The sequence below is a fragment of the Cydia amplana genome, chromosome 10, assembly GCF_948474715.1.
Source record: "Cydia amplana chromosome 10, ilCydAmpl1.1, whole genome shotgun sequence".
NCBI classification, from domain to species: Eukaryota; Metazoa; Arthropoda; class Insecta; order Lepidoptera; family Tortricidae; genus Cydia; species Cydia amplana.
In genome coordinates this window covers 15,635,606-15,663,284 of record NC_086078.1, presented here as the reverse complement: position 1 = coordinate 15,663,284, position 27,679 = coordinate 15,635,606, and the positions used below count along the sequence as shown (strand labels likewise).

The 27,679-nt window shown below is 39.9% G+C and overlaps 1 protein-coding gene across 1 annotated transcript; it reads right to left on the bottom strand.

Moving 5' to 3' along the window:
• Window positions 1–1,075: 1,075 nt before the first annotated feature.
• On the bottom strand, window positions 1,076–27,256 carry LOC134651473 (exportin-4-like). Its single transcript, XM_063506584.1, has 15 exons — window positions 26,993–27,256; window positions 26,036–26,314; window positions 24,804–25,631; window positions 22,090–22,256; window positions 20,509–20,676; window positions 18,378–18,484; window positions 16,859–17,015; window positions 14,039–14,198; window positions 12,893–13,062; window positions 12,203–12,333; window positions 5,669–5,820; window positions 5,015–5,184; window positions 4,266–4,365; window positions 3,407–3,592; window positions 1,076–1,579 (listed from the first exon to the last, which is right to left on the bottom strand). The coding sequence occupies exons 1-15, from the start codon at window positions 27,041–27,043 to the stop codon at window positions 1,106–1,108; spliced, it is 3,300 nt and encodes a 1,099-aa protein (XP_063362654.1). The 5' UTR covers window positions 27,044–27,256; the 3' UTR covers window positions 1,076–1,105.
• Window positions 27,257–27,679: the final 423 nt, after the last annotated feature.

Below are 27,679 nucleotides of genomic sequence, written 5' to 3'. Positions count from 1 at the left end.
CCCGACGTTGCTTAACTTCGGTCAAAAATCACGTTTGTTGTATGGGAGCCCCACTTAAATCTTTATTTTATTCTGTTTTTAGTATTGGTTGTTATAGCGGCAACAGAAATACATCATCTGTGAAAATTTCAACTGTCTAGCTATCACGGTTCGTGAGATACAGCCTGGTGACAGACGGACGGACGGACAGCGGAGTCTTAGTAATAGGGTCCCGTTTTTACCCTTTGGATACGGAACCCTAAAAACGGAGATGGGGAGATATATTATATATCGATAATGTAAGAACGAAGAATTTCCTACATTAACAAGCCATTTTTTATTCCGATCGCACGCGCGTAAATATATTGCCTTCCCGCTCATGATGCCGGCGATCGATGCCACTGTGCGAGCGGGAAAGCAACATCATATATATACGCGTGCGATAGAGACAGGAAACGGCGGGTAATGTACGAAGTTCTTCGTGCTTGGTGTCCTTACTTTACGAGTATATGTGTAATTCTCACTTAAATGAATGTACTGATATTGTTCAATAAAATTGACCGTCTGTGATGCTAATTACCTGAGATTGAGAAACCGGCCCTTAGCCTAATAAATTAGATAGTAGCGGTAAAAGCTATCTTACAAGAACTTATATTACAACAAGTCTCCTCTTACTCACATTTAGTTGTTAGACTTAATAAAATAATAGTTTTTCCTTAAATTACAAAGCGTCTAACAACGCGCAATAATCGATACTTAATTCAAATAATTTGAATATTAGCTAGCGCTCTAAGGAGGTGCGATATTGTTTGATTAACCAAATATAACATTTGATATAAACCATTTCCCTTCTGAAACTGTGGGCTTAGCTAAGGAGCGCTGCGACATATCGCGCCCTCCCTCTCTAATTAGTACAGTTAGAAAAAGACGGATAGACAATCTCGCGCGCGAGATGCTGTCGCGGCGCTCCTGTGCTAAGCTGATTCTATAAACTAACATTCCAATTAAAACTCCGATGAAATAAATTTAAACAATATATATTTCAAATGTTATATTAGGTAAAAAAACATCAAGCACAGAGCTTCAGCATAAAAAAACTCGACTTCCAAATTACAATACTGCACAATTATTTCACAATCAAAAACCCGTGCACACTCGCAAGGAACTTATCGAAATTGTCCTGAAAACGCACCTTATGGGGCCTCGAACCATCGAAGAGTACCCCGTTTGTGAGTACCCCAAAGGCCTCTTCCAATCTAGGTACATTAGCTGGATCGTTGACAGCGTAGGCCTCTATAAGTTGGCGCGCGAGGCCTTCTAAAAGCGCTGGTTTGACGCATGTTAAAGCGTATATAGCTGCCCCGGCCGCTGGTATCGAGTCTGGAGGTATTTCCATCTTTATTATCAACATTAGGAGTAGCTCTGCTAGAGTTAGAAGGGATAGAGAGTATGGGTTGTCGTCGCCTAAAGTGCGAGTCTTGTTTGAGAGGCCTACGATTGTGTCGCAGCAGAGTGTGGACACGTCGCAAGATACGGCGGTGAGGCCGACGCGTAAAGCGGCTACTACCATGTTGAAATCGTCTATTGGTAGGATTGTTAGCTGTAAGAACAAATATTGTTGAATTAATGATAATAATAAATAAATAAATAAATATTGGAGGACGTCTTACACAGATCAACCTAGCCCCAAACTAAGCAAAGCTTGTACTATACTATACTATGGGTGCTAGGCGACGATATAACATACTTATATAGATAAATACATACTTATATACATAGAAAACATCCATGACTCCGGAACAAATATTAGTATTCATCACACAAATAAATGCCCTTACCGGGATTCGAACCCAGGACCATCGGCTTAGCAGGCAGGGTCACTACCCACTAGGCCAGACCGGTCGTCAAAATGATTGTATTGATAAGTTTTTTTGGTGCGATGCACATAATAAAAAATTACTATCTTCTTCATTGCATATAGAACATAAGTTTGAAGTACCGTCAGGCGTGTCTCACTCCGCGATTTCGTCGCTTTGCTTCAGGTACCTAAAAGTACATCCGTTCCACACCAATTTTGGGGAAAGCCATAAGCCGCGCGTGGCGCTGTCGCCACCTAGCGGCGATATCTGTGCTGATCGTAACAGACGCGTTTTGTTAGAGAGTGAGTCTTATGTACCTAGTACTATTATTCATTCTGTGGTACCGTATGCGCCTCTGCGCGTCGACTCAATATAATGCAGCAAAAGAAACTAAACTTTACATATTTTGTGTATGGTTGAAATTCCATTACAACAAGATGAATGTTATGATTAAGATGGCCTTACTCTTATTGGAAAGCAAGGATCGACCTGATATACTATCCGCAACCCAAACTGACGATCGCGTCGTAGAATATGCCTGAATTTGGAGATTTTTTGTCAAAAAATTATTTTAATTTAACAAAAAATATAAATTTTTTTGACATTTTTAGAAATTTATAACACGAAGCCGATTAGGAATAAAATACATTCATAAAACGATTCATTGCAAAAACTAATAAGTAGTTATTTAACTGTTAACAGTGAATAAAAAAATCAAAATACATTTTCGGTTACAGATGTAGTTAAAGTGACTCCCCCCTCCTCCTTGTCATGTCATGAGACGCAGTAATTATTTTAGACCACAAACAAGTATTTTTACTTTGCTGTGTGTAGCGCTACGGGGTAGCGCTAGCGCTAGTAGGGAAGGAGTATTAAGTGGCAGCAATAATGCTAGACACAAGTATCTTACCTATGCCTGGTGGGCCAGCGTGGGTAGCGCTAGCAGGGAAGGTGTGATGAGGGGCAGCAGTAATGTTAGAACAAGTATCTTACCTGCTCTGCTGTATGTAACTCGCGAAGGGTGCGATACGCCTGGTGGGCTAGCGTGGGTAGCGCCAGCAAGGAAGGCGTGATGAGGGGCAGCAGTAATGTTAGACAAGTATCTTACCTGCTCTGCCGCGTGTAACTCGCGAAGGGTGCGATACGCCTGGTGGGCCAGCGTGGGTAGCGCTAGCAGGGGAGGCGTGATGAGGGGCAGCAATAATGTTAGACAAGTATCTTACCTGCTCTGCCGCGTGTAACTCGCGAAGGGTGCGATACGCCTGGTGGGCCAGCGTGGGTAGCGCTAGCAGGGGAGGCGTGATGAGGGGCAGCAATAATGTTAGACAAGTATCTTACCTGCTCTGCCGTGTGTAACTCGCGAAGGGTGCGATACGCCTGGTGGGCCAGCGTGGGTAGCGCTAGCAGGGGAGGCGTGATGAGGGGCAGCCATAATGTTAGACAAGTATCTTACCTGCTCTGCTGTATGTAACTCGCGAAGGGTGCGATACGCCTGGTGGGCCAGCGTGGGTAGCGCTAGCAGGGGAGGCGTGATGAGGGGCAGCAATAATGTTAGACAAGTATCTTACCTGCTCTGCCGTGTGTAACTCGCGAAGGGTGCGATACGCCTGATGCGCCAGCGTGGGTAGCGCCAGCAAGGAAGGCGTGATGAGGGGCAGCAGTAATCTAAGGCCCCGCGCACACGTGTCGCCGACGGCGCGCTCGGCGCCGCAGCGGGCGATGGAGCACACCACCTCCATTAGGGCGCAGATGTCCTGGGGAAAATGGAATCAGTGAGATTTAGTAACAAATGAACAAACATACAGTACAGTCAAATAATTTTATTTCCTACCCATTTTGTACTTTATTTTGTACATAGTATGAGGTCTCAGGCGACTTTCATATTGATTGTTATTGTGACAAGGTACGAAATGGGTCGGATAAATTATTTTACAGTACATATGGGGCTACTTTTCAGAACTAGTGCGTAAAATAGCACTTTTCGTGCGTATGTCGAAACTTTAAAGTGCCATATGTACTGTAAAACGTTGTTCGATACACGTGCGAATAGGTAATTCGCAATTCGTGTCGATTTAAAACACTCCCTTCGGTCGTGTATTAATTTATCGCCACTCGTTTCGAATTTCCTCTTTTTCGCACTTGTATCGAAAATAACTATTACTTTACGTGGTTTTCCGCTAACAAACTGATATACAGTTTGGAATGTTAGTGATATGGATGAATTATTTATTTTTTATGGAATAAATAAATAAAAAAAGATATAACGGACAGATCATTAAATAAAATCTTGTAAAAAAATATCGCAAGTTTTCATTTCCTTCCGTTACCTGTGTATTAAAGTAATAAAATGGAAATACGAAAAACGTAAAGGTACGCACACAATAGGTAATATTACGCAACACTCTGCAAAATAAAAAGTTATCTTACTTCATATGCCTCCTCTTCGGCGTCCTGTGGAATGCCGGATATCTTGCCAGAGTTCCACCGCATGTACACGTCAAATGTTGTATTGCACACTTCGAGGAATCTGGAAACAATTTCTAAACGTTACATTTTTATATAAGATTGATTTGAAAAATATATTGTTTATCCTTACATAAAGATCAGAATCCGGACTTGGTGAATCGTGCCGAACATAGCTTTATTAAGCGAGTGGTTGTTTTATGCGTTAAATGCAGTGTTAAACGCAATGCGTTTACCGCACACCCTTTTTACATCAGATAATCTAACGACACCACATTGTTTTACGCGGTATTTTCATTTTTCCTACATTCCGTTATTCGCAAGCGTTCAACGCTGCGTTAATCGTATAAAATTACCGCGCGCTTTACAATATTCAACTGTTGCTTACACATATGTTAAGTTTTGTTTCACTATTAAAAAGTTGTCGCAATTTTTTCATTCCTCTCCTGTAGTGACGAAACGGAAATACGAAAATGGAATGTACGTATTTGCTAACATTCTGCGGCTGAACGGAGTGCAGCATTCAGTTAGTTTTGAAGGTAGTTTGAGAGCTAATAGTAACGGGTAGTTATGGTAAAACACCCGTGGCCGTTATATATAGATATAACGGCCAAAATATTTAAAATCTTGTAAAAAATCGTCACAACTTTCATTCCTTTCCGTTACCTGTATGAAAGTAACACAATGGAAATATGAAAATGGAATGTACGTACTTGCTAACGTTCTGAGGCTGTACGGAGTGCAGCATCCGCTTGGCGCTCTTGGCTAGCAACCTGAGGGCAGGTAGCACTACCCCCGGGTAGTTGTGGTACCGGTACACTATACCGGGTATCTTGTCTAGCGCGCCGATCAGCATCATGAACTGCTCGTCCATGGTTCCCACCTGGTAACATGGGAATATTGGGAATGTTAATAAAACATATAAATTTGGAAAATCGTCCCAGAAGATTAAGATTTTTTTATGACGTAGGTACGTCAGAAATTGAAGTCATCATATTCCTCGCGTTGTCCCGGCATTTTGCCACGGCTCATGGGAGCCTAGGGGCTGCTTGACAACTAATCCCAAGAATTGGCGAAGGCACTGGCTTTTACGAAAGCGACTGCCATCTGACCAACCAGAAATCGGCGTAAGCTTAGAAAATTAGTTTTTCACATCATATAGAAAACGACGGCGATTCGGATAATTCTGTAGAAAAGAAAAACACTTTTTTACAATTCCCTACTTTCTCCAAATTAACGGTAACAGAATGGAAATACGAAAATATACGAAAAGTTTTGGACACTTTTTTCAGCTCGTGAGTCGAAAAAAAATCCAAGTATACCAAAATACGCGGTAATAATACGCTTACATTTACAAATAATCTTACCTCAAACACGCCCTCTGTGACCCCAATAAAGCAGTCAAGCGTGTCAGCTAGCATATTCCGTACGGGTTCCGTATCCGACTCCATGTTTATAATGTTCATCAGTTTTTCTTGTAAAGCCACTGTGCTCGCGAGGAGGCGACTTCGGACTTCACCTGCGGAATAAATATATACAAAACAAAATTGTATTAAACCTAATAATTCATGAAAAAAAAACAGGCAGAAAAGAAACAGATTTCCGAAATTGTACCGACTTTGATGAAACATAATACCTAGAAAGCTTATGCTTTTAAGGGGCTTATTTTATTGAAATCCAAGGATTTATTTGAAGGAAATTGCTGACGTGGGCAAAAAAAGTACTTTTTAGGGTTCCGTAGCCAAATGGCAAAAAACGGAACCCTTATAGATTCGTCATGTCTGTCTGTCTGTCCGTCTGTCTGTCCGTCCGTATGTCACAGCCACTTTTCTCCGAAACTATAAAAACTATACTGTTGAAACTTGGTAAGTAGATGTATTCTGTGAACCGCATTAAGATTTTCACACAAAAATAGAAAAAAAAAACAATAAATTTTTGGGGTACTTTGAACTGAAACTCAAACATTTTTTTTTCATCAAACCCATACGTGTGGGATATCTATGGATAGGTCTTCAAAAATGATATTGAGGTTTCTAATATCATTTTTTTCTAAACTGAATAGTTTGCGCGAGAGACACTTCCAAAGTGGTAAAATGTGTGTCCCCCCCCCTGTAACTTCTAAAATAAGAGAATGATAAAACTAAAAAAAATATACGATGTAAATTACCATGTAAACTTCCACCGAAGATTGGTTTGAACGAGATCTAGTAAGTAGTTTTTTTTTAATACGTCATAAATCGCCTAAATACAGAACCCTTCATGGGCGAGTCCGACTCGCACTTGGCCGCTTTTTTTTTCAAATTAACATCGAAATTGCTTAACACACAGCTTAAGAACTTGTCAGCCATGTACAGATGTATTAGTGCATAATCTTTTACCATCGTATTATCTCGGAAACTGCCGTATTTGTCATGCTACTTCAGTTCTTCAGTCAACCTCAGTACCGAGACTGACTGAAATAGCATTACACGTTCGTACGTTTCCGTTAAAATACGATGGTAAAGGATTATGCACTACAATTCACTACATCTGTGACTTTCTTCCTTTCATCTGACAGATTGCTCCACACCTTCAAAACTACTAGCTATAGTTCGTTTTTTTACACGACTGCCCCAAAAAAAGAGTGTATTGTTTTCAGGGTTCATGTTTGTATGTGGGTATGTAAGTTTCTTTGTTACACCATAACAGCTAAGTGCTTGAACCGATTTAGGTGTTTGAGATATCATTGGAATCCTTACGTCATCCCGAGTAACATAGGCTATGTGACGTCATCACAAAACCAATATGGCGGATTATGCACTGCAAATTGTGCAACCGAAACAAAAATAAAACTTATAAACCTATCGAGTTGGGTATTAAAATAAAGGATTTTGAAAGACGATTCTAAAACTGTACACAAAATATGGTTTTAACTATACATTTGGTAGGACAAGCTTTTACAAAATATAAGTATAACGCAAAGATAAATGAATTGTCTAAATCTATTGAATGGGATATTAAAAGAAAGGATTTTTTAAGGCGATCATACCAATACATATAAGTTATATGTTTAATTGTATCGTTGTAAAGAAAATACGAAATGTTCTACATCGCGCTAATGACATTTCTCTTTGCAGCTATACAGACAACGTCATACGTGGCGCTTACGTTATTTTCAATTGCGAAAGTGTCAAATACGAAAGGAACGGTTTGAACGATTGACTAGGTGAGCATTTCTCAAAAAAATTGTACATTTCGATCACATCTTAGATTTCTATAAAAATTGGTATGCTGGTAAAGTACATGAAGCTGAACAATTTCCACCATATTTCCCAAAATTTCCAAGAAAGTTTGTATGAAACATCCTTTTTTGTTACCAGATTTCCTTACACATTTGGTAACAAAAAAGGAATGTTTCATATAAACTTTCTTGGACATTTTGGGAAATATGGTGGAAATTGTTCAGCTTCATGTACTTTACCAGCATACCAATTTTTATAGAAATTTAAGATATGATCGAAATTTACAAATTATTTGAGAAATGCTCAGGTACTCTGAATAAACATATTGTGCTGTTTATTATAAGATTTAACTTGAGACTTTGAATAGAATGTAACAGTTTTCTATGGAAAATGGCTCTTTCGAAAAAAACAAGTAGGGCACGTAAAGCTATCGATAAGCGTATGAATGAATCGCCGCGTTCATGCAAAAATAGGCTAGACAGCGTGAAAGAAAACATGTCTAAACATTATTCTCAACTGTCTAACGAACAAAAGCAGAGTATTTCCAAAAAATCTGCCCAAAATAGGTATTCCCTAGTAAGGCGTGGAACAGACAACCAAACAGAAGCAAGATTAGCTACAAATCGCTCACAAATGTCACAAAGACGACAAGAGGAATCCTTGTCTGCGCGTTCTAAGAGGCTGACTCAGAAAAGCCTACACGCTTCATTAATGCGTGAGCATGAGTCTCCCAAATCTCGTGATAAGCGTTTGGCACAGAAGCGAGAGTATGCTTCAATGATGAGGGAGATAGAGTCTCCTGCTGCACACGAGGCAAGACTTACTCAGATGCGTGAACACGCATCACTTGTCCGGGACCTAGAGTCTCCCACTGCACGTGTCACGAGGTTGACGCAAAGCCGCTAGTACTCGGCGTCAGGACGTGCACAAGAGATACCTTCTTCTCATGAAGAAAGTCTCTCAGGTATGCGACACTATTACCATGACTGTAGAAGGCAGGTCTTTGATGATGATTTTAATTTTGCCCGACAAATTTTGCAAATCCCGGAGCACACGTGCTACTGTTGTGAAACAATATTTTACGAGATGCAAAGACTGGGAGCTTAAGACAGATGGGCTCTTCCTGCAACTTCCCCGAGTATTTTAAAAACGGAAGCCGAAGGCCGAACTCCGCATAGGGTCGACGCTCCGAAGCGTAAGGCAGGTGTGTGCTTCCTGTAAATTCCCCTAGTTTCTTAATTGCGAAGGCCGAAGGCCGAGCACGCGTAGGGCCAAAGGCCCGGAGCGTAAGAAAGGCGCACGCTTTTTGCAGTTTCCCGTTTCTTAATTGCAAATACCGAAGGCCGAGCTTCGCGTAGGGCCGAAGGCCCGGAGCGTAAGAGAGGTGCATGCTTTCTGCAGCTTCCCCAAGTATCTTAATTGCGAAGGCCGAAGGTTCGCGTAGGGCCGAAGGCCCGGAGATTAAGAAAGGTGTGCACCTTGTGCAACGTGCGTTTTTTGCAGCTTCCCCAAGAATCTTAATTGCGAAGGTCGTATGCCGACCTTCGCGTAGGGCCGAAGGCCCAGAGCGTAAGAAAGGTGCACGCTTTCTGCAGCTCGAAGTATCTTAATTGCGAAGGCCGAAGGCCGAGCTTCGCGTAGGACCGAAGGCCCGGAGCGTAAGAAAGGTGCACGCTTTCTGCAGCTCGAAGTATCTTAATTGCGAAGGCCGAAGGCCGAGCTTCGCGTAGGACCGAAGGCCCGGAGCGTAAGAAAGGTGCACGCTTTCTGCAGCTTTTCCAAGTTTCTTAATTGCGAAGGCCGAAGGCCGACCTTCGCGTAGGGCCGAAGGCCCGGAACGTAAGAAAGGTGCATGCTTTCTGCAGCTTCCCCAAGTATCTTAATTGCGAAGGCCGAAAGCCAACTAATGGGAAATAATTATGTAGTTGCAGAGATATTAAGCCATAGCACTTTTCAATACGTCTGGTTTTTGGGTCCGACCTATTTAGGTTTTTAAGCACGTTTTATGCTAACATAATATCAAATATCAACATGATGAAAGCTCCTTGAAGCAACTTAAGTATAAAAATGTGGTTGGTTTGTATGGTCACTAAAATGTATAAAATAAAATAAATTAATTAAAAATTAAAAAACACGACTGCAGTTTAAAAGCGAACTGAAAAGCTAAAAATAATTTTTAGTTATGTTAGGTACTCAACTTAATGAATGTAAAATATAATATATAAGTGTTCTGTCAGGGTCGTAAACAGCAAACGGAAAAGTTTAGGCTCATTTAGGATCGTGACTGTACCTGTATATTTTATTTCGATGCAGTCGGGGACCTGTGAATGGGAAAAATTCAATATATCAAGGTCCCCGACTGCAATCGAAATAAAATATGCAGGTACAGTCACGATCCTAAATGAGCCTAAACTTTTCCGTTTGCTGTTTACGACCCTGACAGAACACTTATATATTATATTTTACATTCATTAAGTTGAGTACCTAACATAACTAAAAATTATTTTTAGCTTTTCAGTTCGCTTTTAAACTGCAGTCGTGTTTTTTAATTTTTAATTAGCATTAGAAAAAGGTTATGCGATATTGACGTGTCTTTTAGTTGAAAAACGCTTTGTAAAAATCAGTAAAGCTTTGGTTTCCTCCGATAGCGGTGCCGTCATATAGCGGCCGTCTCCATACTAAATAATACGGCTAAATATGGGTGTCGTAGTATTTGTATGGAGACGGCCGCTATATGACGGCACCGCTATCGGAGAAAACCAAAGCATAACTATTACTTATGAAAGCAAAACAGTGTAAATAATCGTATATGATTCATAATTGTTACATATTTGCCGTGACTTGTGTTCCGTGACACGTTAAGATTGTTTACCTTTTTTCTAATGCTAAAAAAACTAACTATAAGTATAACTAGTGGCTCTGTGAGCTGTAGACCGCGCGAGCATAGCTTATTGGGACCGTGCACGATGACAGCGCCACACAGCGGTTTGATCAATCAACAATACAAAGATTTTAATTTATTTAAAAAAAAAGTAGTTTAAGTGAAAATAAAATACAAAAAGTTATGTCTTACTGGGGATCGAACCCAGACTTTCTGTGTGCAAACAAAAAAAGCGATTGTTTACAAAATGCGCCATGATAGTTCTTAGCTAAACTGACGAAATTCGGCTACTCATTCTCGAGTACAAACTAAATGTCTAAATACCGCCTAAACCAGCAATACAATTTTTCTGCATTTTTTGCCATTTACTATGTAAATATGTCTCAAAAAGAATAGTACATTATTGTCGAGGTTCGGAAGTAGCTACTTGCAGGCTGAGGATTCGTTTTAAACGGACGACCTTGGGAGTCCGTTTAATTGAATCCGAAGCCAGCAAGTAGCCTTCCAGCCGAGTCATATATAGTGCTTTTCTCAAAAATGGTGCAAGAAATAGAAATATTTTACAGAACTTACAGAAGCAACGTTCTAATTTTCCATTAATTTTCACAGACAAAAATACAACCATTAAAAAAATTAGCTTGCCGCCTTTAAAAAAAAAAAGAAGTGTATTTTTCTGCTGAAAATACGCTAACCTATTTGAGACACCTAAATAGTCGCGGTACCAACATTAAGCCTGTAACAGACTATCATCGCACCGCACCGCGACCTTGGAGCGTCGCACCCATAAGTGAGAGCGAGAAAGAGATATCTGTTTCTCGCTCTCACTTATGGGTGCGACGCTCCAAGGTCGCGGTGCGGTGCGATAGTCTGTTATAGGCTTTATAATAATAAGTGCTGATCATCTGTTTGGCTGTTTAAGGGACCTATGCCTTCATTTGATATGGCCATTTGAAGTTTTAAAAAGTTTGGAACTCGTTAAATAATGGAATTTGTATGCGACATTGCAGTCCCGAAATCGAGACTGCAATGTTTTTAACTTTTTAATTTTTTGAATGACCATAAACTACGCACTTCGCGACCTATTTTTTAACCGGCAACGTCGACTTTGCCGTCCATTTTTGAGAAAAATACTCTTATGATATCGATTTATTATTATTATTGGGGTGGTATCGGGCCTTTGAGTGTCACGTCGACCAAGTATTGATCTATTGTGACGGCCCTTTAAAGTTCATTACTAATGCCCGTTGCATCCAGAAAATTACAGATGCTTTGGGCCGTAACGTTCTGTACCTCATAGGGTTGCAATACATGCCGCCCTAAGTAGGTACTTCTTTTTGACATTAGTGGTCCACAGGAACAGAGAATGTGCATTGCAGTCTCCTCTGACTCCTGGCAGAACCTACATGTCGCATCTTGTTTCTTGCCAATTTGAAACATGTGCTTGTTCAACTTACAGTGTCCAGTCAGTATTCTAGTCACCGCGCAAGTTTTGTGCCTTTTGAGCCCCAGAAGCTCCTTAGCGATTTTTATGATATTGATACGACTATTTGTTTAAGCGCGAGGTATCACAGCTCCTCCATTTTTGAAAATTTCCAAAAATGGGATCGACAAAATTTTTTTATTTACTCATAGAATCTGGTCACAAAATTTCACAAGAATCGGTTGAGAATTGTGACCTGTAGAGGAGAACATCCGGACATACAAAAGCAAAATGCCCGAGTCAAAACGTAGACCTTCGCTACGCTTCGGTCAATAAGGACCCCTACTACAGTTCGCCAGGGGATTTTTTTAGTCCATACCTTCGGCATACGTTGCAGCGATGGCAAAAGCTCTATGCAATTCCTTCCTTAATTCGCCTGGCAGGTTACTGCCGGTCGCTTCCCAGGCCACCAGGGCTAAGAACTCTTCGCAACTCGCCAGTGGATTTTGCCTGAAAATAATATGTATATTGATCTGTCGATAGAGCATATAGGAGCATGCAAGGAACGTTTAGGTAAAAACTATATTACAATAGTAATAATTTAATTAAAGGGCATTTTCGCGAGAAGAGATCCAATCAACTTTTTTCTGAAATAGGTCATTTTGTTTTTGTGTTTGTTTGTTTTTTCTACTCATAATCACGAGCTCTTTCGATCCTAATAGAAGAAAAAAAAAGCGTCCTATTTTTCCAATCCGTAACAATTTTTCAAACACTTTGTACGGCGTGGCGGTTACAACATGGAAAGTAAGTAAAATTACTGAAAATTTTGGAACTTTTTTTTTCTCCTACCCTTTTTCTCCTAGATCTAAAGAGATCGTTATTCTGAGTAGAAAAAATATTAAATTTACCTACCTTAGAAAAAAAAGTTAATTGGATCTCTTCTCGCGAAAATGCCCTAAATACAATAATAGGGTGTCAATCTCGTAAAAGAAAACGAGTATCTTATGTCTAGGTCATCTTTAGTCAAAGAGGAATTTTTTTCGGGTTAAAGTAACTTTTATTTACATACTTGTGATGATGCAACGCTAGTGTAGTGAGTAGTTGTGCCGCTGCGGTGGCGGCCGCGGGTTGCGCCGCTAGATGGCGCAGACACGCGCCGGCGCGCGCGCACAGACGGCGCACCGTCCACACGGCGCCGCGCGACGACCGACCGAACGCCATCTCTAGGATGGGTGCCATCTGGGGGAAAATAAGTCAGTTGTAAGTTAAGGAAACATTAAAAAAGCGGCCAAGTGCGAGTCGGACTCGCCCATGAAGGGTTCCGTATTTAGGCGATTTATGACGTATAAAAAAAACTACTTACTAGATCTCGTTCAAACCAATTTTCGGTGGAAGTTTACATGGTAATGTACATTATATTTTTTTTTTTAGTTTTATCATTCTCTTATTTTAGAAGTTACAGGGGGGGGGGGGACACACATTTTACCACTTTGGAAGTGTCTCTCGCGCAAACTATTCAGTTTAGAAAAAAATGATATTAGAAACCTCAATATCATTTTTGAAGACCTATCCATAGATACCCCACACGTATGGGTTTGATGAAAAAAAAAATGTTGAGTTTCAGTTCACAGTATGGGGAACCCCCAAATTTTTTTGTTTTTTTTCTATTTTTGTGTGAAAATCTTAATGCGGTTCACAGAATACATCTACTTACCAAGTTTCAACAGTATAGTTCTTATAGTTTCGGAGAAAAGTGGCTGTGACATACGGACGGACAGACAGACGGACAGACAGACATGACGAATCTATAAGGGTTCCGTTTTTTGCCATTTGGCTACGGAACCCTAAAAAGGAGTTAGTTTTAAGTTAAGGAAACATTAAAAATTGGCCCATATCTTGAGCAGCCACGACACTGTGGCGGAGAGCTCCGGAGTGAACACCCCCGCCTCTAGTCACATTCCCAACTGATGCGTATCTCAACCTTATTGTTAACGCGCTAAGGTTGGAATTAACTTGATGTATACTAACCTCTGAGTATAAAGAGGGCTGCGGCATGAGATACGAGTTGGCCCATATCTTGAGCAGCCGGGACACTGTGGCGGACAGTTCAGGGGAGAATACCCCCGCGAGTCCCGCCTCTAGACACATTCCCAGCTGATGCGTATCTCAACCTTATTGTTAACGCGCTAAGGTTGGAATTAACTTGTATACTAACCTCGGAGTATAAAGAGGGCTGCGGCATGAGATACGAGTTGGCCCATATCTTGAGCAGCCACGACACTGTGGCGGACAGTTCAGGGGAGAATACCCCCGCGAGTCCCGCCTCTAGGGCGGCGCATTCATAAGCACTGATGCGAAGTATTTCGCCTGTCAGCCTGCAATGAAATAGTTATTTAGGATACAAGTGCGGAAAAGAGGAAATTCGAAACGAGTGGCGAATTACCTATTCGCACGTGTATCGTACAACGTTTTACAGTACATATGCTGCCCTCCTAAGCCAAGTAGCGCTATCTCAAAAAAAAATAATTTTGAAAATGGAATTCTCAGGTATAGAAACTAAAGTATAAGTTAGCAATGAATTTTCTTTTGAGATAGCGCTTTTCGGCTTAGCAGGGCAGTATATGGCCCTTTAAACTTTTGAAATACACACGAAAAGTGCTATTTTACGCACTAGTGCGGGAAAATAGGGCCATATGTACTGAAATAAAATATTTTCATGCGTCTAATATAACATGCGTACGTACAGTCACCTGCAATAATTGTTACACAACAAAGGCCGCAAAAATATCTGACACGATCTTATTTGTAGAGCCATAAGAGCGTGTCACATAAATTTGCGGCCTTCGAAGAGTAACATATTGTTGCAGGTATGTGTACAGTATATTTATATTTAAAAAATAACACGAAACACTATTTTGAATTCCACGACAAAAATAATGTAATGCATGAATAATTATCATCGTTTTTACGACTTATACAGCGTGTATTTTTAATACAACAGCAAAATGTAACGATAGGTTTTAGTGTTATTAATTTATTTTGAAAGATTTTTTTTCATTGAGCCTTAATTAAAAAAGTGTAGTTCTCACTCTTTACAATCTCTTAAAAAATACTTTTGTATGGTACTTATACAATATTCCAAAAGCCTTAAATAAAGCAGAAACTTTTACGGTAATATTTTCCTTGATGTAATCTGGCGCGTGTTCTGTATACCTTCAACAAAGACCGTTAGATATTTCATCTCAAAATTCATAATGAAATATGTATGACGTGTAGAATACAGTTTTCAAAGGATCATCAATAGACAGAATAAGATGTTTAATAAAAAGGTAGGTATGTGTCATATGGCCGGATCTTAGTGATTTTTTGTATACTCGTTTCCGCCTGCGATTTCGTCCACGTAAGCCATAGACTAGGAATCCTCTAGACGGAGTTTAGAGCAATTATTTCATGAAACCGATGCCGCCAAAAATACTGGGGCGCGGGGGACGAGGTAAGCGAGTCCCGTGCCGTGATTGGTCCGTTCAAAGACACGGACGTCACACAAAGACACTTTGACTCGAAAATGGAGTAAAACTACCGTATATTTGTGGCAGAGGGGGTAGCGCTACTATGCTCAGTCTGGAGGATGTCTTGTCTGTGATGGATACCTACTCGCCTTGCCCTTACAAATAATTTTGTATCAAGCAGAAACGTCTGTATATAAATTTAAAAGTGGAAAAATTTACTGTCCTGGGTGAGACTTAAGAGCCCATCAACGATTCAACGTGCTCATTAGCGCTACTGGTAAATAATTGTGATTATTCCAATTTAACGATAGACATTTAATAATCTTTAAAAGAAAAAAACCGACTTCTCTAACTACTATCATCAGAACTCAAGCTTGACAAAAATGTAGCTTAAAAACTTAACATGCTTAACAAACATAACGAAGAGGACAAATCGCCAAACGTGAACTATGCGTCGTTGAAGAGTTCCGTTCTGATCATCATCAGCAGCTCCACTTTCTCAAATGTCACTTTTTAGGGTTCCGTAGCCAAATGGCAAAAAACGGAACCATTATAGATTCGTCATGTCTGTCTGTCTGTCCGTCTGTCTGTCCGTCTGTCTGTCCGTCCGTATGTCACAGCCACTTTTCTCCGAAACTATAAGAACTATACTGTTGAAACTTGGTAAGTAGATGTATTCTGTGAACCGCATTAAGATTTTCACACAAAAATAGAAAAAAAACAATAATTTTTTGGGGTTCCCCATACTTCGAACTGAAACTCAAATTTTTTTTTTCATCAAACCCGTATACGTGTGGGGTATCTATGGATAGGTCTTCAAAAATGATATTGAGGTTTCTAATATCATTTTTTTCTAAACTGAATAGTTTGCGCGAGAGACACTTCCAAAGTGGTAAAATGTGTGTCCCCCCCCCCTGTAACTTCTAAAATAAGAGAATGATAAAACTAAAAAAAATATACGATGTACATTACCATGTAAACTTCCACCGAAAATTGGTTTGAACGAGATCTAGTAAGTAGTTTTTTTAATACGTCATAAATCGCCTAAATACGGAACCCTTCATGGGCGAGCCCGACTCGCACTTGGCCGCTTTTTTAATGTATATGCTTGATTTGTTGATAAAAACACAATAATCACTACATATGTATGCCTTTAAGATTTGAGGAGTTCCCCCGATTCCTCATGGATTCCATCATCAGAACTGGGTTTTGAAAAAAAACGGGACCAATCTGTATGCTGTATGCATATACATACAATAAAAAATTATCGGCCCAGTAATAACGGAGATATCGCGTAACATTAAAAAAAAAAAAAAACAAAAAAGAAACACCATACAACCGAATTGATAACCTCCTCCTTTTGAGATTTGGCAGTCGGTTAAAAAAGGGGGCCGCTATGAATTCTTCATATAAAGCTTTAGTACCACGATCCCGACTATCGGGTCGTCCGGCCTTGGAACGAAATCATAAAATACCCGATAGTCGGGTTTTCGGCACTGAATGTGTTAAGACGATGAGCCACTTACTTAAGCACTGGATCGACGTTGTCAGTGCTAGCGCTCTCCCCCACTAGATATCGCAGAGACGCGTCCACGTTGGCGTTTTCTCGGAGACTGAACTGCACTATCTCGTTAGGCATCATCACTGTCTCACCCTCGGTGCAGTCGATCGCGAGGAAATGTCCTGAAAACAATATTATAGATAACACAAACCAGGGGCCCGTTATTTAAATTTAGCAAAAGCAACTTCCATCTGACCAACCCAACACGTCAAACAACATATCCAATAGGGAGTATTACTGCAATATTTTGCTGCCAGAGTGCAGCACTTATACCATAGAGAAAAAAACACATAGAGTGCTCACTCCGTACATCAGTTTTAGTACCTAAAAGACTATTAGCATCTAGCAGTCTTATGCTGTTGAGATAAGACTTTCCGGTCGGTGCTACATCTATTGTCAAGTAGCAATACTGATAGTTCCGCTACTCGATGCTAGATGTAGACACTGAAATTAATAGTCTGAACTGATGTATGGAGTGAGCACTCTATGTATTTTTTTCTCTATGCTTATACACAGTACACACTGTACCTGAAACTGTTTTTGACAAGTTTTCACAGATAATAAAATATGACATTGATACATCAAGGCGGTTTGTTAAAAAAGGGCCTACCCGGGACACGCGAAATCGAAACTCAGCTATCTACCGGGAAACGCGCTATCTGCCTCTTTATCGCTCAAATATGCAAGAGTGATACTGATAGATATGTTAGATAACAAAATTCCGACTTTCTCGTTTGCGGTAGACCCTTAGATTGTGACTTATTGTGGGAGTGGCGCCCCCTACGCAGACTGTCGCGCAATATTCCCTATAGAACCCGTATTTTCCTATGGATTACAGCACCTAAAGTAATTTCAACATTTGTTTTTATTAGGGTTCCGTAGCCAAATGGCAAAAACGGAACCCTTATAGATTCGTCATGTCTGTCTGTCTGTCTGTCCGTCTGTCTGTCCGTCCGTATGTCACAGCCACTTTTTTCCGAAACTATAAGAACTATACATTTGAAACTTGGTAAGTAGATGTATTCTGTGAACCGCATTAAGATTCTCATACAAAAATAGAAAAAAAAACAATAAAATTTGGGGGTTCCCCATACTTCTGAAACTCAAAATTTTTTTTCATTAAACCCATACGTGTGGGGTATCTATGGATAGGTCTTCAAAAATGATATTGAGGTTTCTAATATCATTTTTTTCTAAACTGAATAGTTTGCGCGAGAGACACTTCCAAAGTGGTAAAATGTGTGTCCCCCCCCCCCCTGTAACTTCTAAAATAAGAGAATGATAAAACTAAAAAAAATATATGATGTACATTACTATGCAAACTTCCACCGAAAATTGGTTTGAACGAAATCTAGTAAGTGGTTTTTTTTTAATACGTCAAAATCCCCTAAATACGGAACCCTTCATGGGCGAGTCCGACTCGCACTTGGCCGCTTTTAACTTTTATTGCGTTTCTCTAAATTGGTTCGATGTGTGTAGATTACCTGCAATCATGAGGGTCCAGTGCAGGTCCTCGAACAGACTGATCAGGTGTTCGCCGCCGCTGACTGACAGCTTGCACATATGCATCAGCTGCAGATGCTCTTCCAACCTACAGACACAACAGATACATAGACACACAACAGTGACGTGTGGCCAGCTGACAGCTCCCAATAGGGTTGCCAGATCGAAAGGCGCTATTATCGGGAAAAAGTATCAATTTTTCGGGATTTTGGGCCTTAAGTCGGGAAAAAAACCATTCAAATTAAATTAATTGTATTAAAAACAACGATATTTTACATTATTAGCACTACATCAGCTGCAATTTCGCCACGCGCGCCGCGCGCGCACGCTGACGGGCTCGACGCGGGTCGCTTGCTCGCTCGACGACAGTTCGGAACTTGAAATTATTGTTTTATAACGTGAAGCTGTTTTTCGGGACAATTTTCACTTTGTCGGGAATCGGGAACACATGCTAAAAATCGGGAGAATCCCGCCGAATCCCGACCATCTGGCAACCCTAGCTCCCAACGCCAAGTGACAGCTGTCAGGGCTTTTGTAGATACGGCAATTGCCGCAATGTTGCAGTGTATTAATAGTTTAGTTTAATTTTTATGTAATAGTTTAGTTTAATTTTTATGTTTTAGGTATAGTTATAGATCTAGTTATTAATTAGTTAATTAAAGCATAGCCGCCTCGTCGTCGAACGGCGTACACCTGGGTCACAACGGAAGAACAGGGCTGGCTTTGCCAGCTACATGCTGAGTTGTGACCCTTTTATGGCATTTGCACTTTATGTTATATAATATATACATTGTATATGTGTCAACAAGTTTTTGTCATATGTGTGTCATAAATAAATGTATTTTCTTTCTTTCTTTCTTTCAAATATAAGCAGTGATCGGGGATTTCTATGCCACACCGCGGGATATCAAGTCGAAATGGTAATATGGATACGCCACTTGGCCCGCGATAGGAACAAAACTGTTCGAAAAGTAAACGCTATTTCGGTGTTGGTAATTCGTTTATAAAATAAAGGACTGTAAAAAAACATGGGTCTCGACTCGGTCGTTGAAAGTCAATGCAAAACTGATAAGGTAATGCGAGTTTAGTGGTTTTATTTATATATTCAATTGATCTGTGATCAAATTTTCAATTATTAATATTAATAATATATGCAATGCATGATTAATTGATTAACAGTAACATGCCAAAACACTCTCCTATATCGCACACGAATCCCGGAATCCCGCGGCATATCCATACTAGCATAATGATTGAGGTCATTCATCCCAAGTGGCATAGAAATCCCCGATCACTGAATATAAGATACTAGCGGTTCGCACGGGTTAACAAATTATACATAAACCTTCCTCTTGAATCACTCTATCTATTAAAAAAAACCGCATCAAAATCCGTTGCGTAGTTTTAAAGATCTAAGCATACATAAGGATAGACAGACAGTGGGAAGCGACTTTGTTTTATACTATGTAGTGAAGACTAAAGCTATTATTTTAACTGAGTATATTGACTTTGACTTTAATCACGCTCTCAGACAATATAGTATTACTGCAATGTTTTGCCGCCAAAATGCATCACTAGCGTCTTTCGTAAACCATAGAGTAACTTATACATACTGTGCCTTAAACTGTTTTTTGACAAGTTTTCACAGACAATAAAACATGACATTGATATATCAAGGCGATTTGCTTACAAAGGGCCTACCGGGAAACGCGAAATCGAAACTCAGCTATCTGCCTCTTTATCTCTCGAATATGCAAGCGATGGAGATGTTAGATAACAAAATTTCAACTCTCTCGTTTGCGGTAGACCCTTAGATTGTGACTGGTTTTGGGAGTGGCGCCCCCTACGCAGAGTTTCGCGTAATATTCCCTATTGCACATAAAAACAGTGCATCCAGGTTGACACTAAGGGACACTTGCACCATTTTTTTTTTTTTTTGATGACCCAGGGGGAATCCCTTATGGATCCCACTGGCCCGGGAGAAGCCCTGTGGAGGGACACTTGCACCATTCACTAGCCCGGGGTTAACCGGTTAAACCTGGAGTTACCATGGTTACTAGTACAATTTGACACCGGCGCTAAGACCTCGTTTTGCTCTGTCGCTAAGCTCACCTCTTACTACGCTCATGTAGTATTGTGAAGAGCACATGGCAGCAATGTGCGGGCGCTTTCCTGGCGATGGCGCCGATAGTTAACAACACGTCGCTGTGTTGTTTACGTTCGTCGTCTTCCACGTCGTCTTTAATGTCGTTGGCGCAGCTGTCGCTGCTGTCCACGCCTCTGTGGACAATGAGATATTTAAATAACCTTACTGCAATAGTAATAAGATATATATTTGTATGACATGCCTGGATCCGGCGGTGTCAACCGACATTGTAAATAAGTGTTAAATATATGCACGGGTTGGTGAGGGTCTCTGCCAAGTATCCGACCGTGACGTTGCCAATCGAACTTATTTAGAGATTCTCTACCTTGTACCAGTAGTAATAAAGTCTACATTTGTATGACATACCTGGTCCCATCCGACATTGTAGATAAGTGTTAAATATCTCTATACACGGTTTGGTGAGCGTGTCTACCGAGTATCCGTCCGTGTCGTTGCCAATCGAACTTATTTAGAGATTCTCTACCTTATCCCAATAGTCATAAAGTCTATATTTGTATGACGTACCTGGTCCCATCCGGCGGTGCCAACCGACATTGTAGATAAGTGTTAAATATCTCTATACACGGGTTGGTGAGGGTCTCTGCCAAGTATCCGACCGTGTCGTTGCCAATCGAACTTATTTAGAGATTCTCTACCTTATCCCAATAGTCATAAAGTCTACATTTGTATGACGTACCTGGTCCCATCCGGCGGCGCCAACCGGCATTGTAGATAAGTGTTAAATATCTCTATACACGGGTTGGTGAGCGTGTCTACCGAGTATCCGTCCGTGACGTTGCCAATCGAACTTATTTAGAGATTCTCTATCTTATCCCAATAGTCATAAAGTCTACATTTGTATGACGTACCTGGTCCCATCCGGCGGCGCCAACCGGCATTGTAGATAAGTGTTAAATATCTCTATACACGGGTTGGTGAGCGTGTCTGCCGAGTATCCGTCCGTGTCGTTGCCTATCGAACTTATTTAGAGATTCTCTACCTTATCCCAATAGTCATAAAGTCTACATTAGTATGACATCCCTGGTCCCATCCGGCGGTGCCAACCGGCATTGTAGATAAGTGTTAAATATCTCTATACACTGGTTGGTGAGCGTCTCTGTCTAGTATCCGTCCGTGTCGTTGCCAATCGAACTTATTTAGAGATTCTCTACCTTGTACCAGTAGTCATAAAGTCTACATTTGTATGACATACCTGGTCCCATCCGGCATTGTAGATAAGTGTTAAATATCTCTACCTATACGCGGGTTGGTGGGCGTCTCTGCCGAGTATCCGTCCGTGTAGTTGCCAATCCAACTTATTTAGAGATTCTCTACCTTGTCCCAAAAGTAATACAGTCTACATTTGAATGACGTACTGGCCCCATCCGGCGACGCAAACCGGCATTGTAGATAAGTGTTAAATATCTCTATACACGGGTTGGTGAGCGTGTCTGCCGAGTATCCGTCCGTATCGTTGTCAATCGAACTGATTTGGAGATTCTCTACCTTATCCCAATAGTCATAAAGTCTACATTTGTATGACATACCTTGTCCCATCCGGCGGTGCCAACCGGCATTGTAGATAAGTGTTAAATATCTCTATACACGGGTTGGTGAGCGTCTCTGCCGAATATCCGTCCGTGTCATGGACGATGGAACTCCAAGAGTGGAGGAATTTGTTCAGGGATTCTCGCCACACAGAGTCATCGTTTACCTGAAATAATGTTATTATTTACTTGAACGTTATATTTAAAGGTGCATTTTTTGCGGCGCCTATCGTGTGCGGCGCGTCATCGTGAACCTTGTCAGAATCCACGAAAGTTGATATTGGGCTGTAGCTGCGCGCGTCAGTTGACGTCTTTGGCGATGGCAAAAGGTTAGTTAAAGTGCCAAATAAATATTAACTTCTTTATCAAAGTTTGAATTTAAAAATCAAATCTAAATAGAATTTAACCTAGCTAAAATTATCCCAGCACAACGCGAAAACAAATTTGAACAAAATAGTTTCTGTTTGTGGGATTAAAATATTATTATACTCGTCGACTGCAATGCTTGAATTAAGACTTCGTATACCAAAGTGAAATCGCATACTTTTATCATTATGGGACCCCAAATCAACTATAATATTCGTTTCGATACAGTTTAGTCAACTATAATATTCATTTGTTGACTCGTAGAAAAAGTATTGTATACAATAGTGATATAATCAAGCTTTTCAGTCGAGTACCGTGTTTAGGCAACGAAGCTTGCTGAATTGCCTAAGTAAGGTACGAGATTATTTCACGATTGTATAAAATACTATATTAGACTGCCAGAGATTTTTAGCTATTTTGGCCAGCGACATTTGTCATTAATATATATAGCCTTACATTGTAATTGCAAATGCCATGCAGAGTTAGGTTGTTCCAACACTACCGCATTTGGCCTGACATGGTTATAAAATTAATATGAAATGAAACAAGGGCTTATTGAAACTGAAACATTATTTGATATGCAACATTGTTGCTATGTAAATAATTCTATGAAGCGGCTTGTGATAAGACTTGCTGGTCAAGTGCTAACAGAAACTTCTTTGATGACGATAATCTCCAGCTGGGATAAATGGAAATTGGCCAAAGAATACTATTAAAAGAACTTACCCTTTATAAACTATACTCCGCCTCTGCGACTGTAGGGCTTTGTCACATTTTCTTTAGTATGACATCTATTTCAGTTTATAATTTATTAATAGTAGTGTGTATGAAGACAGAGGAAATTCCAATACAGTGGACCACAAGCAACATAATACTGATTCATAAAAAGGGAGACCAAGATGACATCAACAACTACCGCCCCATCAGTCTAATGTCTAATATTTATAAAATATTCGCAAAAATAATATTAAACCGCATCACAAAGAACTTGGAGGAACAGCAGCCTATTGAACAGGCAGGATTTAGATCGGGCTTCTCAACGGTGGACCACATGCACACATTGAAACAAACCATTGAGAAATGCCAAGAGTATGGACAACCCTTATACCTAGCATTCGTCGACTTCAACAAAGCATTCGACTCTCTGGAACACAACCACATCTGGCAAGCTCTAGCAAATCAAGGTGTTGAGAGAAAATACATACAACTAATAAAGAACGTGTACAGCAACAGCTCCGCCCAAGTCAAACTAGAGTCGCTAGGAGAAGAGTTCCCTGTCAAACGAGGAGTCCGACAAGGTGATCCACTCTCACCGAAAATTTTCATTTGCGTGCTGGAAGAAGTATTTAAAAAACTTGATTGGACTGATACAGGCATAAATGTAAGCGGCAAGAAACTAAGTCATCTGAGATTTGCGGATGATATTGTGCTCATGACTAACAATCCAGAGTCCCTAAGACACATGCTGCAAGACCTAACAAGCAGGAGCAGAGAGGTTGGCCTAACAATAAATAAAAGTAAAACTAAAATTATGACCAACAGAATGGAAGTACCAATCACAGTGGACGGGGAAGACATTGAATGGGTGAAATCATACATTTACTTGGGCCAACTCATCGCTATGTCAGACCAAATGCAACAAGAAATGAACAGAAGGGTCACAAATGCATGGAACAGGTTCTGGTCTCTAAAAACTATTATGAAAAGTAAAGATTACCGCATCTCAATAAAAAGAAAAGTTTTCAATATGTGTATATTGCCTATACTAACATATGGATGCCAAACCTGGGCCGCAACAAGAAAAGTCGCACAAAAGTTGATAACGTGCCAGAGGGGAATGGAAAGAAGCATTTTAGGGTACACAAAAAGAGACAGAAAACGGGCGACGGAAATAAGAGAGATCACAAAACTGGAAGATGTTACTCTAAAATCAAAAACTCTAAAATGGAAGTGGGCGGGCCACATGCTCAGGGAAAAGCAGAAATGGTCAAACATACTGACTGAGTGGACCTCACGCTACGACAAAAAAAGAAAAAAAGGCAGACAATACAAGAGATGGTCAGATGATTTAAAGAAAACTGCTGGTCCACTATGGAACCGACTAGCCAGAGACAGAGAAGCATGGAAGGCAATGGAGGAGGCCTTTGTGTCAAAATGACACGTCGAGCCGACGGTTGTTGCAAACACATAAATAAATAAATAAATATTGTATTAAATATTATTAACTGTATGTTCGATAATAAAAGGCTTTGAAATTGAAATTGAAATTGAATAGTAGTGTGACTACTTAAAAATTAAATCAAAATATTTAATAACATAATGTTCTGTTACTAAAAAGTTGAACTTACCCCTTCTTCCACCACAGCTCCTCTAATACAATGGCAAGTGAGCGTCGTCAGATTCTGCAGCAAAGTCGGCGGCGTATTCGCGATCATACTCGGCGCGAAGAACTGAATCAGACGCCGATATATATCTGATATACCGAGCATCTCCCTCTCCATCGGCTGAATGTTTGCCATCATATTCAAGAAACTGTTCACATAGTTCTCCAAATACTGCTGTTTTAAATTACTAGCGGACACCACTACACCGCTTAAACTTGCTAGCTGTACTAGACAAGTTAAAGACGGACTAGCCAATTCAGGATTCGTTCTCACATACATGTGTATCTCGAAGAATAGAGCGATTAACTCTGGTTGTAATATTGTGTCTCTCCAATTTAAACTTAGCCTTAAAGCTGGTGCTGCATCACTTTCATATATAGCTTCAAATGCTCCGATTAATCGCTTTGGTAGTAGCGGAGACACTTGCCCCCAGCATAGTACCGTTTCGACTATAGTTAGTAGTTGCTTAGTCAATAATGCTTGTTCACCTTCAGGCCTATGTCCGGAGCGAACTATTTGTTCTAAAACGCTGACAGTGAATCTGAATATTCTTTTTAAGTCTAACGCTTCAAAGGATTTCTTAAGTCTAAAGTGCACTTCCCATATCAAGCCTACGTCGGCTGATTTGACCGTGATGGCGTATTCTTGCATGATAGCGAGGATTAGAGAGCAGGCGAGTTTTTGTTGACTTATGGGTGAGCTTAGAATGATTTTCTCTAACTCTGTGAGTAGAGCCTTTCTCTCTCTTCCACCATCGTCTATGCTGCCTCTTTTGATGATTATTGCTATTGTCTGTGGAAGAAATATTGAATTATAGGTATTTTAGATTTTGTTTTATTTTTAATACTAACACCGCGGACGCATACAGCGCTTCGGCGCGGCGAGCAGCAAATCAAGTAAATGGCTTTCATTTGCACACCGCTTGCGACCAGTTAGCCATCTTCTGTCAGGTGAAAGTACTGAACTTTCATCATGGGATCAATAATGAAACAGCAAAAAATGTCCCAACATCTAATCAGCCAAAATGTATAAAACCTTGCAGAATATGACTAGAAATAATGGTTGAAAAAACACGTACCGTATATATACAAGCTATAATAAAGTTTGCAAAAATTATTTCCTCTGATTGTCTATTGTTATAAATGCAGATGTTTCAAAGCACTTATTTTGCGCACTATTTAGCAACAAACACATACCTGCAACAATTTTTCTCTCAAAAACGGCGGTGTGTCTTGCCTCAGCAAATAATTCAGCAAATATTCTCTGAGAGAAGAAATATCGCTTTCCGACAATAATGTCCATTCTCTGATAAGCGCTGTCTTTAGCAGCCCGGCTGCTTCAAATAGGACATAGTCTGTTCTAGACTTTTCTAGAATCTCCCTGCAGAGTTGATAAGGGTTTTTGGTACTCCTGAACTCTAGGAACACGCTTTCTGCTTGATGCCGCTGATCTGATGTCACCAGTGTTGGTGGGGCCTACAAATGAAAAAAAATTGATAGTTTATAAATAGGATAGTTTTTATCAATCATCATCATCATTATTCATTGACATCAGACATTATTCATCAGTAAAGTTGCTGGCAGTAGCTTGTATGTTTAATAACATAGATCATTAACCAAATTAAAAGCTTCCCAGAAAGTATTTTTAAATATTATTCTTTACTCAAAGAATAAAGTTTTCTAACTATTTATATGTTTATGTGTTAATAACACTATTATATCAAATATGGCAGCATATTAACGATTTTGTTTGTAAAAAAATCTACAAAAACATGGTTCTAGTAAAATAAGTAGAGACAAAACCTACTCTCCCAAGATATAATTACATTAATGTAGCCCAACTGATAATCCTTACTCTAAAATAATTGTCACAAAACAGAATGAAGGATTCAGCATACTCGTGTCTAGTATTAGTAAAAGTAAAACAGAGTGAAAACTATCAATTAGTGTCTGTCTTCGTCCAATCCTAGAATTGGTTGTACAATATTCAATTAGGACTTTATTATCAAATAAAAATCCTAGACCTAATCCTAGTGCGTATAATGAATCACAGCACCCGGTTTAAGCTTGTCCTAGAATTCATAATAAAGCTAGAATATGTCATTGTCTAGTGTAATTTTAGGATAGATTTATAGATATTAATTTCAGTCATACCATCAACATCTGGGCTGCAGTCTCCAGTGTTTGTATCGCACCGTTATCCATCGTAGCTGTTGTTACTGCAACACCACAAATTGTACGGATACGATGAATTAGACTGATCGTAACCGAGACATGCGAATCGGATCACGGTTTGAAGTAATTAGGAAGTCGCATAATTATAGAGAATTTGCGAAAACACCACGAATTTTCCAAAATAATATCGCATGACAACCGTGCAGTGACAGTTACGAGCTATGTTACCTGTAATAAAAAATATCTTTTTTTTTTTTTTCTCTGTTTTGGCTTTTGTTAGGTTAGCCAATGTCAAGTTGTGAAGGTATTAAAAGTTAGGGAAACAAGGAATTAGGAAATACGGATAAGACGAAAATTTGGAAAGGAAAGGATTGGATTTACTGTAATATATATAATTATATTATATGTATACTATATTTTTATATCATTCTTTTCTAAAAATACTGATATAATTTTATAAATATCATACGAGTTACTAAATAACAAGCAAATTATGGATGTAGGAAATGGTATGCGTAATGATTCAAGGCTGGAAAGGAAATCAGACCGATCATAAAGAGAGCATGCAAAGAAAATATGGTTCATGTCCCCATATTCACCACAAGGACAATCAGGATCCGGTTTTTTGTTTATTGTGTGTAAATGCGCCGGGGAACAAACATGTCC

What these genes read in the sequence shown, in the direction of transcription:
- LOC134651473 (XM_063506584.1), bottom strand. Translation starts at nt 27,043, where the DNA reads ATGGATAACGGTGCGATACAAACACTGGAGACTGCAGCCCAGATGTTG. An exon ending in GCACCGCCGGATGGGACAAG is followed by an intron (nt 20,677 to 22,089) that starts GTATGTCATACA and finishes CATTGTCCACAG; the next exon opens with AGGCGTGGACAGCAGCGACA. An exon ending in AACGTCGATCCAGTGCTTAA is followed by an intron (nt 14,199 to 16,858) that starts GTAAGTGGCTCA and finishes ATTTCATTGCAG; the next exon opens with GCTGACAGGCGAAATACTTC.